Below are 15,105 nucleotides of genomic sequence, written 5' to 3'. Positions count from 1 at the left end.
AGCCTTCAGTTGGGGCTGAGGGACTAAGGCAGGGTCCCCCGGCCCTGGGGGTTTTGGAGGGGCAGAAGCAGGGAGTCCATGGGGTTCACAGGAAGAATCACTATGGCTACCACCAGCCTTGCTTCCCCAACCAGAGACGTCATACCTTTGAAGGTGGGGGCGGCCCTGCCCTGCCGCCCACTGTTGGTATTGTAGGCTGTATCGGGCCTGCCGACCGTGTCCTTCTGCCTGGCCAAGGCCACTGCGATGCCCACGGGTGGCTGCCTCACCTCCCCGTCTCCATGTGGGGCCTCATGCTCCCTGCTGCGGGCACAGTCGGGTCTTTCCACTGGGCCTGGGCCCTTAGTGGCTGGAAACTTGGCTTCCTGCTGGACGCAGCTGGCTTTGAGGCTGCCCAGGCCCACGAACGGAGCCTTCTGGCCCACGACTAGGGCTTGGTTGCTGTATTTCAGCAGGTTCTTCATGGCCGAGACCTCATCTGGCGGAGTGGGCAGCTCCTGGGACAGGAGGGCTGCCTGCTGTAAGCCACTTCCAAAAGGGTCGAGGTAGGCACTGCCCTTTCGTTCCTCGATGATGGCCATGGAGGTGTCGTGGCCCGTCTGTACACCCCACGGAGGCATGTGGTGGCCGCTATAACCCAGAGAAGCCAGCTCCACGGACTTGCGTTTCGTCTCGGCCCCGCTGCCTCCCGATTCTACCTCAGGAGCCACCAAGTGCTGCTGGTGCCGGATCCTGGCTACCTTCTGTCCCACTGGAGGGCCAGCAGGGGCCTCTTTGTTGGCCACTTTGTCTAAAGTGCAGCAGGCCTGGGTGGCCTTCCCACCCAGTGGGTCTTGGTGATTGGACCGGGCACAGTCCTGTGAAGTGGGCAACTCAAAGTAGCCACTTTTGTCCAGACCGCCTTTGGGAAGTCCAGGGAAGGGGGCCTCGGGGCCTGAACTGAGATACTCCAGGCCTTTCAGCCGGGGGTGGAGGGCCGCCTCAAAGCCCCCGGGTCGCCGCTCGCCCTTGCCCTCAGCTTTTAGGTGGGCGTAGGAGACTCCATAGGGTGCACCATGGTCGGTGGCCATGGCCGCATCCAGGTGCCGGTCCTTTCCATCACCTGCCACGGCACAGGCCTCTGCTACTTGGAAAGAGCGGCTCTTGTCAGCCAGGTGTCCCACAGAAGGCACAAAGGTGGGCCCGCTGGCCTTTAGGTCCCGGGAGACTTTGTCCTGCAGAGGGCAGAGCCCATCTGGGCCTGCATGCAGCTGCAGGCAGGGGAAAGAGCCCGCTGGGCCTGTGCTGAGGGGCGGGGGTGGCCCGGTAGGCAGGCCAGAGGGTACTGTGTAGGATACAGCATGATGCAGCATCTGCCGCCGCTCCAGGCACTCACTGAAGGCTGGCCCAGGCTCCACGGGGCCTGCCACCTCCTTGGCACAGCGTCCGGGTGCTGCCACACCTGTCCCAGGCCTGCCCAGCATGCCTCCTGCACAGCTGGCCAGGGAGGCCTTGCCCATGTCTCCATTGAGTACCTTGGTGTTGAGCAGGCAAGAGGTGAGGTGTTTGGGGCGGCCCTCACAGGACCCCCGGGGTGCAGGGCCTGCCTCCTTGCAGGGCCCCTCGGCAGGCATGGGCGGCACCAGCTTCTGTCGATCTTTACCACTGTCTTCCTCCACAGCTGGCCGCTCCCTGCCCTCTGCTCCCTTGCTAACTTTCTCTTTGCCCACCTCTTTACCCATGAGGAAGCGGTCAAACTCCTTAGGACCCTTCTGCAGTGAGGCAGCCTCGATGCGGTCCCGGCTGCAGGACCCGATGGGATGGGCAGGGGTGGCTCGGGGCACTCCGGGGAAGTTGTGGTTGGCGGGTAGTATGGTAGGCTGTGGGGGCAGGTTGCGCAGGTAGAAGTTATCTGTGAACCAGAAGTGCCAAGGTCAACAGGAAGTGTAGGGGCAGCGATGAGTCTTGAAGAGTGTCCCCGACCAGGGATTTTTTGTTTTGTTTTGTTTTGTTTTTCAAATCAAAGAGGGGGCTGGAGAGATGGATGGCTTTGTGGTTAAGAGCACTGATCCAGGTTTGGCTCCCAGCACTCACAGGGTGACTCATGAACCGTCCATAACTCCAGCTTCAGGAGAGCTAACACCTTCTTCTGACCTTTGTGGGCAGCAGACACACACCAGGTGCATGTACATACATGCAGGCAAACACTCATGCATGGAACATGAAATTTTAAAGATCTAAAAGGTGTTGTTTTTAAATCATAGACACATATACACAACCTAAATCAACCATCTTCAAGTGTTCAGTTAGGGGTACTGAGCGCATGAACTGTGTGGCCCCAGCATCACCTCCATCCACAGCCTGACCCTCACTGTCTTTCCAAACTGAAGTTTCCCTTTCTGAAGGCTGGCCATCCCCTTCTCCTCTCCTCTGTTTTAGTCCTAGGAGCCTGGCATTGCAGGGCCTTAGCCTGGTGTTTCCCAAGCCAGCTCAGTATCTCTGAGATTTTTTCAGAGGTAGAGATGGCTCTACAAAGTTCTAGCTGTGTGCAGCCCAGAACAAGGGCTGCGGTTAGCTGGGCACATAGTGGCAGAGTGGGTAGTGATGTCTGTAGCTCCTGCCGGCAATCTCCCACATCAAATGCTGTAATTGCCAGGGTAAGCCAGGGTAAGAGTGAGCCCAGAGTCTCTGAAGATGGGTGGTGTGGACAGTCTTTTTTTTTTTTTTCCCAATAAATTTTTGTTTGTTTTTGTTGTTGCTTTTGTTTTTTCGAGACAGGGTTTCTCTGTGTAGCCCTGGCTGTCCTGGAATTCACCCTGTAGACCAGGCTGGCCTCGAACACAGAGATCTGCCTGCCTCTGCCTCCCGAGTGCTGGGATTAAAGGCGTGCGCCACCACGCCTGGCTGGTGTGGACATTCTTAGGAGTCCCCAGAATGCACCATCTTACCTGACTTATTTCAGGCTAATAAGGCTGGAAATAATACTCTGCTGAGAAACAACTGTATTGTTGCATCTTAACCCTGGCAGCTGTGGGACCCTCAGCTTGGGGAGGGGGTTCCTAAGAATAGGCTGTCCAACCGGGGGCCCTGGATCTGGGACAAACCCTTTGTACCCAGGAAGGGTCAGCTCCAGGCTGTTATCAGTAAGCTCTAGGGACATCCACTCTTTGCCAGCCAAGCTGGAGCCACATTAGACCTCTGGCAGACTCTGGGGGCCCGCCCTGCCTCCCCCGGGGTGGGTGGGCACTAGGGCACTAGGCAGGGAAACAAAAGAAAACATTTGCAACTTGTAAAACTGTCCTCAGTCATGTAAATTCCTTGTCAACTTCTTCTAATTAGAAACCAGGGGGAAGGGGAGCAGGAAGGGGTAGCCCGGGAGAGGCCCAATTAGCTTAATTTCCCAAACCAAATAATGTTCTTGGACGAAGCTCCACAACAGTATTGTGAAAGCTGAGAGGCCTGGCCAGCAGCCGCCAAGACACCAGTCAGCCCCACCGCCCAGAGGGAGTCCTGGGCCCTGGTTCACTAGTCTGGTTTCTAGGGCTCAGACGAGCCACCTGCCCACCCTTGACAGATGCTGTCAAAACAGCTGCAGGCATGGGGGATGGCCGGGAGGCTGTGTGGACCTGGCCCACAAGTGTCCAAGCCTGGTTCCTGGGAGGATGTGGCAGAGCCTCTAGGATGACATCAGGCCCCTGGGTGGGGCTGGGGTAGATAGACTTCCTGGCCACACCCCAAGCAGGTCAGCCTGCACCAACCATAACTAGCCCAGTCTGAGCAAGGCCAAGGTTATTCTGAGCTTCAGGGCTCCAAGACATTTCTGTGCCCAAAGGTGCTGAACCATGTCAAAGATCCAGACAGGACAGACACACACTCTCAGGTCCTTAGTTCATCTTCCTGGTCCAGGAGAGCCACCCTAAAGGAATCCTGTACTCTGCCCATATCTCAGTTCCTAATGGCTTCTGGCAAGGAGACTGTCATCTACCCCAACTGGGGCTCTCTAGGGATTTACTGAAACCAGCCTCACCCGCTCTCCACCTGCTGCACACCTGTCACGTGAGGATTACTGCTGTCCAGCACACCAAGAAGGCCCCTAGACCTCCACCTCTAAGCTGGGTTTACCTCCTCAAATTGGTGGTCCCTCCCACACGCAGCCTGGGCTGGAAACTAGTCATTAGGAACACACACAAACACAGACACAGACACAGACACACACACACACACACAGACACACACACACACACACACACACATACACACAGACACACACGTCTGCCCTGGTATATCCTCCCTGACATCACTAACTCTGGCCTTATGGGACTCTGTCTGGGTTCCAGTCTTTTCTTGCCATGGGGTTACTTGAAGCTGAAACACGGTCCCTATTCTAGTCCTGGCCTCTAGCCACACCATAGGAGAACATCCCCAAGTGCGAACAGACCCTCAAAAACAAAACACCTCCACCTAGTGACAGAGCCTGAAATCTCTGCTCTTCCCCCAGCCTCCTCTAGTCAGGTCTCCACACATCCCCAGCTGGGAGCTCAACCACTTGCTCTTGCAATACCTACATGAGGAACTGTCTCAAGGGGTAGGGCTGGGGCAGGGACAGCCTAGAACTAGCTCAGCCCTCCCCCCAGAACACTTCCTGCCCCGAGTCCAAGAGCAGGGACAGGTCAGGGCATTCTCAATGAGCAGTGCACCTGCACCCTGCACCTGCACCTGGCACCTGGCAATGGTGCCAGGACATCCTCCTCTGAGTCCCACATAGTCTCCTGCCTTTACTAGTACCCCTTCAGCTCACACTCAGGATGCCTGCACCCCACACCAAGCCCAGAAGCACTTGCCTTTTTGGGTTCCATAGAAACGATGTTGCCCATAGAGAACATTGCTGTTTCCATGGTGATCCAAGTGGCTCACGGGTAGGAAGGTAGATGCCAGACTCCCCGAAAATCTGGGGTACGCAGGAGCTGGGGAGGCAAAGTACTGGTTGTAGAGACAATTCTTAGCTCCCCGGCCCTTACTGTCCTGACCCCACGGAGGCAAGACGCATCCAGGCAGTCTGGGAGCAACACCCTGCAGAGCCGCTCACAGCCTACCAGTGGGAAATCAACCCATCAATACATCATATTAACTCTGACTCGACTAATACCATCCCTCCGGTGCAGCACAAATTGAATTGCTGACGGGCCAGGGGCTGGAGAGCGGGGGGGGGGGGGGGGGGCCCTTGCCTTTGATTCCCTCCCAGCAGCACTTGGAGTGGCAGAAGCTTCCGGGTCAGGCAACAAAGGGGCTCAGAGAGGAGGCCTGAGAGGAAGGGTGCACCAGACAGGGCCTCCAGCCTGCAACCTCCACAGGCACCCAGAAAGCAGATGGGATGGTAGCGTTGAGCTATGCCACAGCTGGTCTGGGTGACTCACACTTGAGCTAGATGAAGCTAGGATGTGGCCAGTTACCACTCAATGGAAGCCACAGGTCTCTCCCCTCAACTGAGCTCTCTACAGAAGGGGAACATCTACTTGTGTCTACAAAGTCCTAGGCATATTGTGAACAAGGCCTTAGCACCAACTGCAACCTGGCAACTTTAAACAGTAGCCCCTCTCAGGCAGTGGTCTTTCCCCCCAGAGGCAGCCAAAGTTCTGAAGGGCTGTGCCTACAGGCCTCAGGAATGCTAACCACAGCCTAGAGTTGATCTTACCTTGTTGAGCTTGGGCCTATAGTGTCTCTTGTCCCCTGGAACAATATCCCTTTTTCCCCTGCCCCAGGAGATCCTGGCTGGCTAGAAAGATGACAGACCTGGCAGCAAGCCAGCGGAGGTGTGGTGGTAGGTGTGTGTGTGTGTGTGTGTGTGTATACAAAAGCAGCAGCACTGGGAGATGACACAGGGGTTAAGAGCCTGACTAAAGTGGTGCACACCTTTGGTCCCAGCACTCAGAAGGCTGAGACAGGCTGATACCCGAGTTCAAGGTCAGCCTGGTCTGAGTGAGTTCCAAGGTAGCCAGGGCTACCCAGTTTTGGAAAACAAAAAACAAGAACAAAAAAGAAAACACCGGCTGTTCTCTAAGAGGACCTGGGTTCAATTCCAGCACCTACAGAGTGGCTCACAACCAGCCATAACTCCGTTTCCAGGGAACTGAACATCCTCCGATCTTAGTGGGTACCAGGCACACATGTGGTGCAGACACACATGTGGTGCAGGCATACACGCAAGCAAAATACTCACATACATAAAATAAAACCAGTCCGTCTAAAATACTTTTAAACAGGAAAAAAAGCTGCAGCTCTCCCCTTGGGAGGGTCTGAACTGGAGGACCAGACGGCCACTGTCTCTAGAATTATGGCTTCCTGGCTGGTCCCTTCCACCAGGCCTGACAAGAGCATAGGGACCCATCAAGGAGTCTTCTCTGTTGGCTGGTAGTTTCTGACCCTACCCACTGCTGTCACCAGGACAGCTGGCTTTCTCTGCTAAATGGGGTGAAGGATCTTTAAGGAGACTGGGTCACACTGAAGGTACTCTTACGAGGGACCGCACGTCCTCCACGCCAAGGTCTTCCGTCAATTCAGTATGAATCTAAAGGCTAGCGGTGTGTGTGTAGGGGTGGAGCACTCTGAGGTCCTCTGTGAGCATCGGGCAGGGACGGAGGGTGAGCACTCAGAGATGCTCGGCCGGCATATCCGGCATTTCCCCAAATTACAGACAGACTAGAAGAGAAGCAGCTGGACCAGGCAGGAGTTGAGCTCTGCGTGTATGCTGTTCTGCGTGTCCCCATGGAGACCCTAGAAGAGCTTCTCTCTGGGGACACCACTGCTGTCCCCAAGAGTTCCCAACAGTCTCACTTCTCAGGCAGCACGGGACCAGGACAAGGAAATCCTTTAGTCTCCTCAACTACAATAAGCAGAGGGGAGGAGGATGCCATGATCCCCAGGGAGGAACCCATGGCAAGAAGTGCTGCTATTTGATAAAGGGCACTTGAGCTCAGTGTCACAGTGGGGTCATGGACAGGCTCACAGCCCAACTTCACTCAGGGCATCTTTACTTTGTTTCCCTCATTCTTTTACCACAGAATGCCTGTCTGTCCCTCACTTCCAGAAGCTGGTCCGTCTGGATGCTGAAGAAGGGGAGCCTCTGTGGCATGGGACCAGGCAGCTCTGGACCACCCATCCCTGGCACTCAGCTCAGGGAAAGGACTCAGAGCTCGTAAGCAGTTTACAACAGACACGCACAAGTCAGGATCAGAGACCACCTAGAACCCCTCAGATCCCACTGCCATGGGCAGACCCCTGACTAATGACACCGTGGGATAGTCCTTACTCCAGTGGCTCGTTGGCACCGCACTGGGAAGAGATCTTTCCATCTGCGTCACAAAGCAGGGGCCACGTGAAGACTCAGAGATTTCCGTGACACAGAAACCTGCCTGTATGGTGTGGCGCCATTGCCCAGATGGGAGCACACCCTCAGACCACACACAGGAGGACTTGGGGACAGTGCCCACTGCCAGGCCTGTTCCCCTCTTGCTGAAGAGCAAGCCGAGACTGAAAGAGCTACCCCCGTTGGCCTGGTGTGTGTGGACACATCTGCAGCAGATGTTAGCCAGATTAAACTCAGCTCCTGGAAGACTTGACAAAAGCCAAGAGGCCTGGGTGAGAGCAGCTGGGCAGGGGGTTGGGGCCTTGGGGGGGGGCTAGGTAAAGCACTGCAGCTGTCCCCCGTAATTGGCTGCTGTTAAATGTTTTACGGGCCTCTGGTTTTTTTTTTTTTTTTTTTTTTTTTTTTTGTAAACAGAAGTCTGTAAATTCCTCCTTCCCAGACATTTCCAGGCACAGACACCCCCTTCCCCCTTGCACCCCCTGATGAGGCCCGAGCCTCTCCCTGCTTTCTGGGGAGCAGTGGACACTTAGCTAACTGAATAAGGGTGCTTTGGGTGCCAAGGAAATGTTGGTGGCTGTCACTCCAGGGAATGGGGCTGAATCTACCAGCCAGTTCAATGCATGGAGGTTCTTCATGTCCCAGGCTTCAGATGGGGAACTGACTGAGAAAGAAGAACAGGAGAGGCAAGGAGCCCCAGGAAACACGGTGAGGAGAGGGGGGGTCCTCTTAGCCCAGCAACAGAAAGGCCCCTTTCTTTCTTTTTCCCAAGACTACTCCCCGAACTGAAGAGGAAAATAGAAACCGACTTTCGAATCAGAGCAGCTGCTCTGAGACCGGAAGCCAACGCAGGGGGAAGACCAAGTCTGGGCTGGGAGGGTCTAGGGAGGACCCTGGTGGGGTAGCCTGGGAATCAGGGAGATGACCCTGAGGCAGAGAGAGCCTCATGACTCACATGTCTGACCACCAGGTTGCTTTGCCCCTTCCCCGCTGGAAAGCCCAGACCCCAGGGCCTCCCTTTCCCTACAGCCTCTGTGGCTGCTCCAGAGATCACATGACGAATCTGTGGCCACCTGCTGCCTTGGGACTCCTGGCAGACTTGGGGAGGGAGTAGGTTTGGAAGTTGGGTTTAGGATGCTCCATTCTGTCCTACTGCTGCCACAACTACCAAAGCCCCTGTGATGGCCAACGTGAGGATTCCTGATCAATAGGCAGAAAAAGAAAAGATGGCTGGTAGCAAGGCCACCTAGAAACAACATTTAAAAGACAAGGCAGCAGGGTAGGCAGGTGAACAGGCACCTGGGTAGGGAAGCCATAAGGTAGGGCTCTCTTTGTCTACCCAGAAGGTCCTCAGATGGGCTACAAACCCCTACTTTCCTGGGACCTCAGGGGTGGGTCCTGCTCCTCAAGTGCCCTGTCTCATGTTTCCTGTTACTTAGGATGCTGCCACAGGAGGATGACACAGTGACTTGGTGCTAGCCCTCTCCCAGATGCCTGCCTGTCACTCACAGCCAGTGACTTCCACTGCACTTTACTCACTGGTGGACCAGGAGTGCTGCGCTACGAATCCCAAAGCCAGATTCTCATGCCGCTTAATTGACTAGTAATGTCTGCCCTGGGAGCAGACAGGATGTGGCCGCCAGTTCACAGGACACTTGCCATTTCTGCTTTAGTGACCGAAAGGAGTAACCTAGCAACAACCCAAGATCTCCCGGCCAAGTGCCCCTCCTCCTTCAGGGTCCCTTCACCCTATTTGGTCAGACTCCTAGCCATCCAGGCCAGGATTTCAAAGTGCAGCTAGCTCCCAGGATTGGCCACCCAAGTGGCTGGAGATTAGAATGGCACCCTTCAGGGTATGTCTCCTCCCTAAGGCTTGCAGAGTGCTGACCCACAACTGCTCAGGGAACAGGGCCCTGCAGTCTCCATACCCCCAGGCTGAGAGGAATACCTAAGTGCCCCGAGGAGCCAGGCTCCATGGGCAGGCTGCCCTGGATCCAAAGGGACAGCCTTCCACATCACAGGGAGGTAGGTGCCTGACCAGTAGGCAGGACAAGGGGGCTGGGGAACTCAACTGATGATGGGCAAACCATGACACAGGAGTATCCTGGATGTGGCCCCAGCACCTGCTGGCATTTAGGACAACAGCCCTGCCACCCACAGCTTCAGGGTGGTCCACTGTGCCGGGACTCCACTCATGGTCAGTGAGCAGGTGCGTCTGGCTGGCAACTGTTTTTGCCCAGGTTGGACTCAAGGAACCAGGAAGAACTTTGCCTGGTGACCATGGCCACTGGCCACCTCTGTACCCCCAATGTATATCTGAGGACAGGTGCAGAGAGAAGGAGCTATCTATAAAGCACTAGTCCTGGGCTGTTCTGTGTCCAGGCAGCTCTGATAACCAGTGTACTTAACAGGTGAAGAAACAGGCTCAGAGCCTTTGAGCACAGGAACTCAAGGCCAATGTAGCTCTTGGGGCTGTGACAAGCAGAGTGTGAAGCTCTGAGACCTTGTCATTGGTTCCTGCAGGTTGCAGTGAGGCTGGCTGGAGATATTCTAACAAGTAGGACTTCCTCATTTCCAGAGGCTCCTTGTGGATAAGGGTGCGGACAGAAAGGGGACACTTCACTCATAGAGACCGCAGGTGCACAGATGGCCCAGGCGGTTAGGTGTGTGTGCCCCTCCTGCAGAGGACTCAAGCTCTGTTCCCAGCATCTGTATCTGATGGCTCACAACTACCTGTCACCTAGCTCCAGGAGACCCAATGCCCTCTTCTGGGCTCCATGGGCACCTGTACCCACATAGAGAAACCCATTCGTACACATAATTAAAAATAAATCTTAAAAAAAAAAAAATTAAAAAAAAGGAGAGATTGCAGGGTGCAATGGCTCATTCCCACAGCGGCAACGAGGAGGCAGAGATCAAGGGATCATTGCAATTTAGAAACCAGATTCGTCTTCATAGCAAGTCCTGAGCCAGCCAGAGTTACATGGCAAGTCTGTTTCAAGAAAACTAAATGGAATAGAAAAAAGAATGGGAGCGACATCCAGGGTCTGAAGAAATAGCGTTAGGGTACGCGCAGCCACTAGGGGGCAGTACCAGGGGATGGAGTCTGATGGGCCACCCATGAGGGTGGATGTGGGATAGGACCTGTCTCCTGGATGGACATGTTCCAGCCCCTGCTTGCTTGCCCCTGTGGTAAGTTTTGGAGCCTCCTAAGGTACTGAGGGAGACAGGCAGCTGGAGAAACGAAGGAGTGTGTGGGGTCTGGAGGAGCAGGGTACACTTGGTGGTGGCTCCTGTCTCACTGGAATGCAGCCAGACATGGATGGAGAAGTGGCCACCAGGGTGGGTGTGGCTTTCACAGAAGCTGGCTAGGCAGGCAGCCAGTGCTGGCACGTGTACCCATGGCTCCCCCTCCAGGTGGCATAAGAGACCACGGACCAGCAGGGCTGAGTCAGCTCCAAGCTCCTGTATCCATCCCCAAGCCCCTAGCAACAGCATCTTCTTTCATTGCCCTGTGGGTGGTCCCAAGCAGGCAGGGGGGCGGATGGGGGGGGCCCTTACTGACAATAGGGCCAGCTGTGCCATGCCACACCCCAGCCCCGTCCACTCAGGCCAGGTTGGCATCTAGCCACTCACCTCTGCCCCAGGCTAGTTCTGCTGTCCACCCTACCCCAAAGCCCTGCTGTCCGTTTCTGGCAAGACACATCATCTTGGGTGAGCTAAGGGGCCAGAAGGCCTGGGGCTCAACAAGCAGATCCTGCTCTGGGCCAGATGTTCCAGGGCGGCTCCTCCAACACTAGGGTGCATCCCTTGAACCCCCAGCTGTTCCAGGCACACAGGAAGCCTGATCCCCCGCTCTACAGCTGCCTTACAGATGGTGAGGAGAGGGTGTTCTGGCTGCCTGAGAGTCCCCGTCAAAGAGTAGGAGAGCACCTACCGCTAACTCCCACATGAAGTTAGCCACTCCCTGTCAGCCCTCTCTGCCTGGCCTACCTGCCCTAGGCTCAAGCAGAAGGCAGCAGCAAGCAAGCTAAGCTGAGAGAGTCCCTGCCTCTCTCCATTCTAGAGGGGGTTTAAGGGAGCAGGAGAAGGCTAAAGCTGGGCCTCCTGGCCTATTGCCCAGGAAGCCCCCATGCTGATGGCCCCCATTCTTTGGCCCTGTCGCGTGCCCCCTGCCTGCCTTGCCCCCCACCCTCCTGTACACACATGGCCGAGAAACAGGCCCCAGCACGTGGAGCCAGCTGGCACCCCGTCAGACTAGCAGCCAGGCACGCTGCCAGGGCAGCCAGCCAGACTGCCACTCGCTCCTACCCCGCCCGCCCTGGCCTCTACCGCACAGAGCAGGCTGCACCATGTGGCCTGTCAGGGAGTAAGGCTGCAGACGTAGAAGACGGGGGAACCCCTGCGGGGAGGAGGGGGGACACCCTAGGGTTGGGAGGAGCTGATGGTGAAGAGGTAACCTGAGGCTCAGGCCTGAGAGGTATGCGCTGTCATATGACTCCAGACAGATGTGGACTTGCCGCCACTCTCGTGGGACTGGGAAGGTTGCAAGTGTGCACTTTCCACTTTGGGACCACTGCTTCTCCACATGCCTGTCTCCAGCCCCCAGTGGGCCCTGTGCTCTGCGGGGTGGAGCCCTGAACATCCTGCCTCTTGTCCTGCATGCACCCGGGATGGCCCTCCCCTACCTGACTCTGGGAACTTTGTCTTGCACCTGCCACAGTGGGTGCCCAGCAGCGGGCAAAGAGACTCCTGCTGCCCTTGGAGCTGGTCTCAGAGACAAAAGCTCTCTCCTTGTGACACAGCCAGGCCTCGAGTCAGGATGGGGGACAGAGCCGAGAACTCTCCGCAGCGCACTGCCTGGATACTGGCTTTCACCAGCCAAGTGGGCATCCTTGGGGCTTGGCCTTGGAAACAGGACCTGCAGAGGCTGGCCCTCAAGTGGGGTCTGAGGTTTGAGGGCGCTTAGGGTGGGTCATAAGCAATTTTACCAGACAACCGTTGACACAAGGGGAAGTAAATGGTTATGGGTGTCACCAGCAGGCCTCCACTCACCCTCTGGAAAGAGTGGCCCAATAGGGAACAGGACTGGACTCTAGGGCAGGTGGTGCCACCCACAAACTGCCCTTCTTGCTGGTGGTGTCTCCTGGGGTAGGATGGACAGGAAGCAGGCATGTGTGCCTACTGAGTAGGAGGTGGACAGACATTCCTGGGCACTGACGGGCCACTGCCGATTATGAGGACAGAAGTCAGGTCAGGTGGCCTGGGTATCCCAGTGCGCCTATGGTCCGTCCAGGGGATGCAGCTCTTCTTGAAAAGCCTCCATTGCCCGTTCTTCCTGCTTGGCCACCCTCATCCCTTCCTGCAAACATCCCGGGAGCCAGATGCTGTGACCAGCTAGGAGATGCCCAGCAGACACAAAAGGCTGGTCGGAGAATAGAGAGCAAGTGTTTCCTGCGGGGCCTGGGGCCACCCACAGCTGGCCAGGGAGTCTCTTACTAGGGCCCAGCTCTGCCGACCCAGTATCCACCCAGGACTCTGCTGAGAAGGCAGAGGTAGAAAGCATCACAGATGGGTCTGGGATGAAGACCCCACTCTGCTGGTTTGGTTCTCAAGACCCGGCTGGCCTACCCTCCACCCAGGAGAGAGCTGCTTCTTATCACCTGCCCAACATGTGTGCTCTGAGCAGAGCCCAAAGACCAGACTACTCGAACAACTGTCCCTCACTTGTCACCTGTCCTGTTTGGAAAACAGCCCCTTCTTGTTGCACAAAGAGAGGTTTCTCAGGCTTCCAGCAGTGCCGGGTGCTAATCTCTCAGCCTAGAACACGGGCGGGCTGTGCACCGTGTGTGGGTCCACTGCGCTCTGTAAACACGACGCCTGAGCGCAGCAGTCATTGAGTTACAGCAGTGCCTGGTGCCAGGAGCGAGAGCTCTATGTGCCCGCTGCCAACTGCAATTACCTCCCGCGTGCCAGCCAGGGAGGGGGGTTAACCCTTCCTGCACCAAGGGGGATGCACAGTCGAAGGAACACAAGTAATGACCAGGCCAGGGATGTTGGGGACCCAGGGCCACCTTCCAAGTTATAAGACCAAAGTGCAAAGCAGACCTCAGACGTCTGGACAAGGTGAGTTGTATTCTGGGAAAAGCCCGGGAGAGGCCTGGAGGTCCCAACAGGGCTCCAGAGACCACTGTTTCATGGTGTCTGAGGGCAACAGGTACCTCGGAGGTGCAGGAGTGCACCAAGTGCAAGCAAGGCTGGAGGCTGAGAAGGAGCTTCATCACAGGCAGGACTGCAGTTGGGGGCGGGAGCCACAGCGGTCTCTGCCTGCTGACAGCTCTCCTCTCCCTGTCTCCCCTTCCCAGCTGACACATCTGGAACCCATGCCTGCTTGAGTCTGAGGAGGTGGGGGCAGCCCATGGTGGAGGGCACAGCCCAGTCCGGCTGGCCCAGCTGCATTCCACATTTCTTTAGTTCCCTGGAGCCCTCCCTGCCCAACATCTGGAGCACACATCTGGCCAGGACCAGTGCCTACTGGGGCCATCCCATTTCCAACCAATTACCACCTCCCCTGAGAGCCTTCCTCAGCAGGGAGGCAACCCCCTGCCCCAGCACTCTTGACAAGGCCTGCCAGCAGGGAAGCCTGGGACCTGACTTACCTTCATGGGAGTGGGAGAACCAGATCTGAGAGGTGGCAGGGTGGGATCCTCGGTAGGCCGGCTCAGAGGGAGAGGATGTGGGGCCACTGGGGTGTGCCGACGCTGCTGAGCCCAGGCTGCTGGTGAGGAAGCTGCCCATAAAAGAGGAGGCTGGGGGGTTTCCCATCAGACGGCTGCTGGCTGTGGACAGAGGACCAGAGAGTGTGTGTGGGCACTCCATGATACAGCGTTAGAAACACAAGGCCATTCCTCAAAGCCCTCGTCCAGGGTGCCCCTCAGGTACCCTCGCTCCCACAAAGATCCAAATATGCAAAAAAACCATGGCAGGAAAGGCTGCCCACACAAGTGTCTGACAATCACACCCACTGTCCTGAGCCTCTTGAGGCTTTAGTGTCTTAGGAGTAGAACCCTGTTTCTTTAAAACCACCATCTGCACCACTACCAACCACACCACCACACTACCACTGACACACCATCACCACCCACAACCATATCACTACATCCATATTACAGCCACCACCGTCCATATCATCCCTCAACAACACCATCAAAACCTACACCACCAACATTCAACACCACCGCCGCCTACATCACCCCTCATATAGTGCTACCAGAGCCAGCCATATCACCACTGTCACTATCCACATAACTCGGCCACCATCATGTCCTCACTACCACTACCAACCAGATCACCACCAGCAACCAGACCACCACCAGCAACCAGATCACCACCAGCAGCCAGATCACTACTACCACGCATATCACCACTACCACTCACGTCACCACACCACCCCCCACATTACCACTACCACCCAGGTCATCACCACCCCAAACCAGATCACTACTACCACCCGAATCACTATCACCACCCAGGTCACCACCAACAACAACCAAATCACTACCAACCAGATCACCACCTCCACCCACATCACCACCATCACCATCACTATCTACTCCGTGCCACCATTCCTATCACCACTAACAACAGATGTACCCCCACTGCTGCTGGCACACATATCACCACCACCATGACCAACAACTCTATCAGTAACACCATCAGCAACCCCGTCGCCTAGCCGTCATCGTTCCCTCTATTGTCGTAGGCAC

General features: G+C 56.2%; 1 protein-coding gene across 13 annotated transcripts in view; it reads right to left on the bottom strand.

Annotated features, from left to right (window-relative positions):
* The window catches only part of Bahcc1 (BAH domain and coiled-coil containing 1), a 59,428-nt gene that overhangs the window by 19,048 nt on the left and 25,275 nt on the right, over nt 1-15,105 (bottom strand). For all 13 annotated transcript variants that reach the window (XR_001780012.2, XR_003949454.1, XM_011249048.3 and 10 more), the window contains 3 exons: nt 13,999-14,178; nt 4,821-4,943; nt 146-1,891 (listed from right to left, as the gene is read on the bottom strand). Coding sequence is in view for 11 of the 13 variants with exons in the window: in XM_011249048.3 (XP_011247350.1) it covers nt 146-1,891; nt 4,821-4,943; nt 13,999-14,178 (2,049 nt within the window). In the remaining 2 variants the exon portion in view is untranslated. The remainder of the gene's footprint in view (nt 1-145; nt 1,892-4,820; nt 4,944-13,998; nt 14,179-15,105) is intronic.

This window comes from Mus musculus, chromosome 11 (genome assembly GCF_000001635.26).
Source record: "Mus musculus strain C57BL/6J chromosome 11, GRCm38.p6 C57BL/6J".
Classification (NCBI taxonomy): Eukaryota; Metazoa; Chordata; class Mammalia; order Rodentia; family Muridae; genus Mus; species Mus musculus.
Note: the sequence above shows the minus strand (reverse complement) of the source record. Positions and strands in the feature narration are given on the sequence as shown.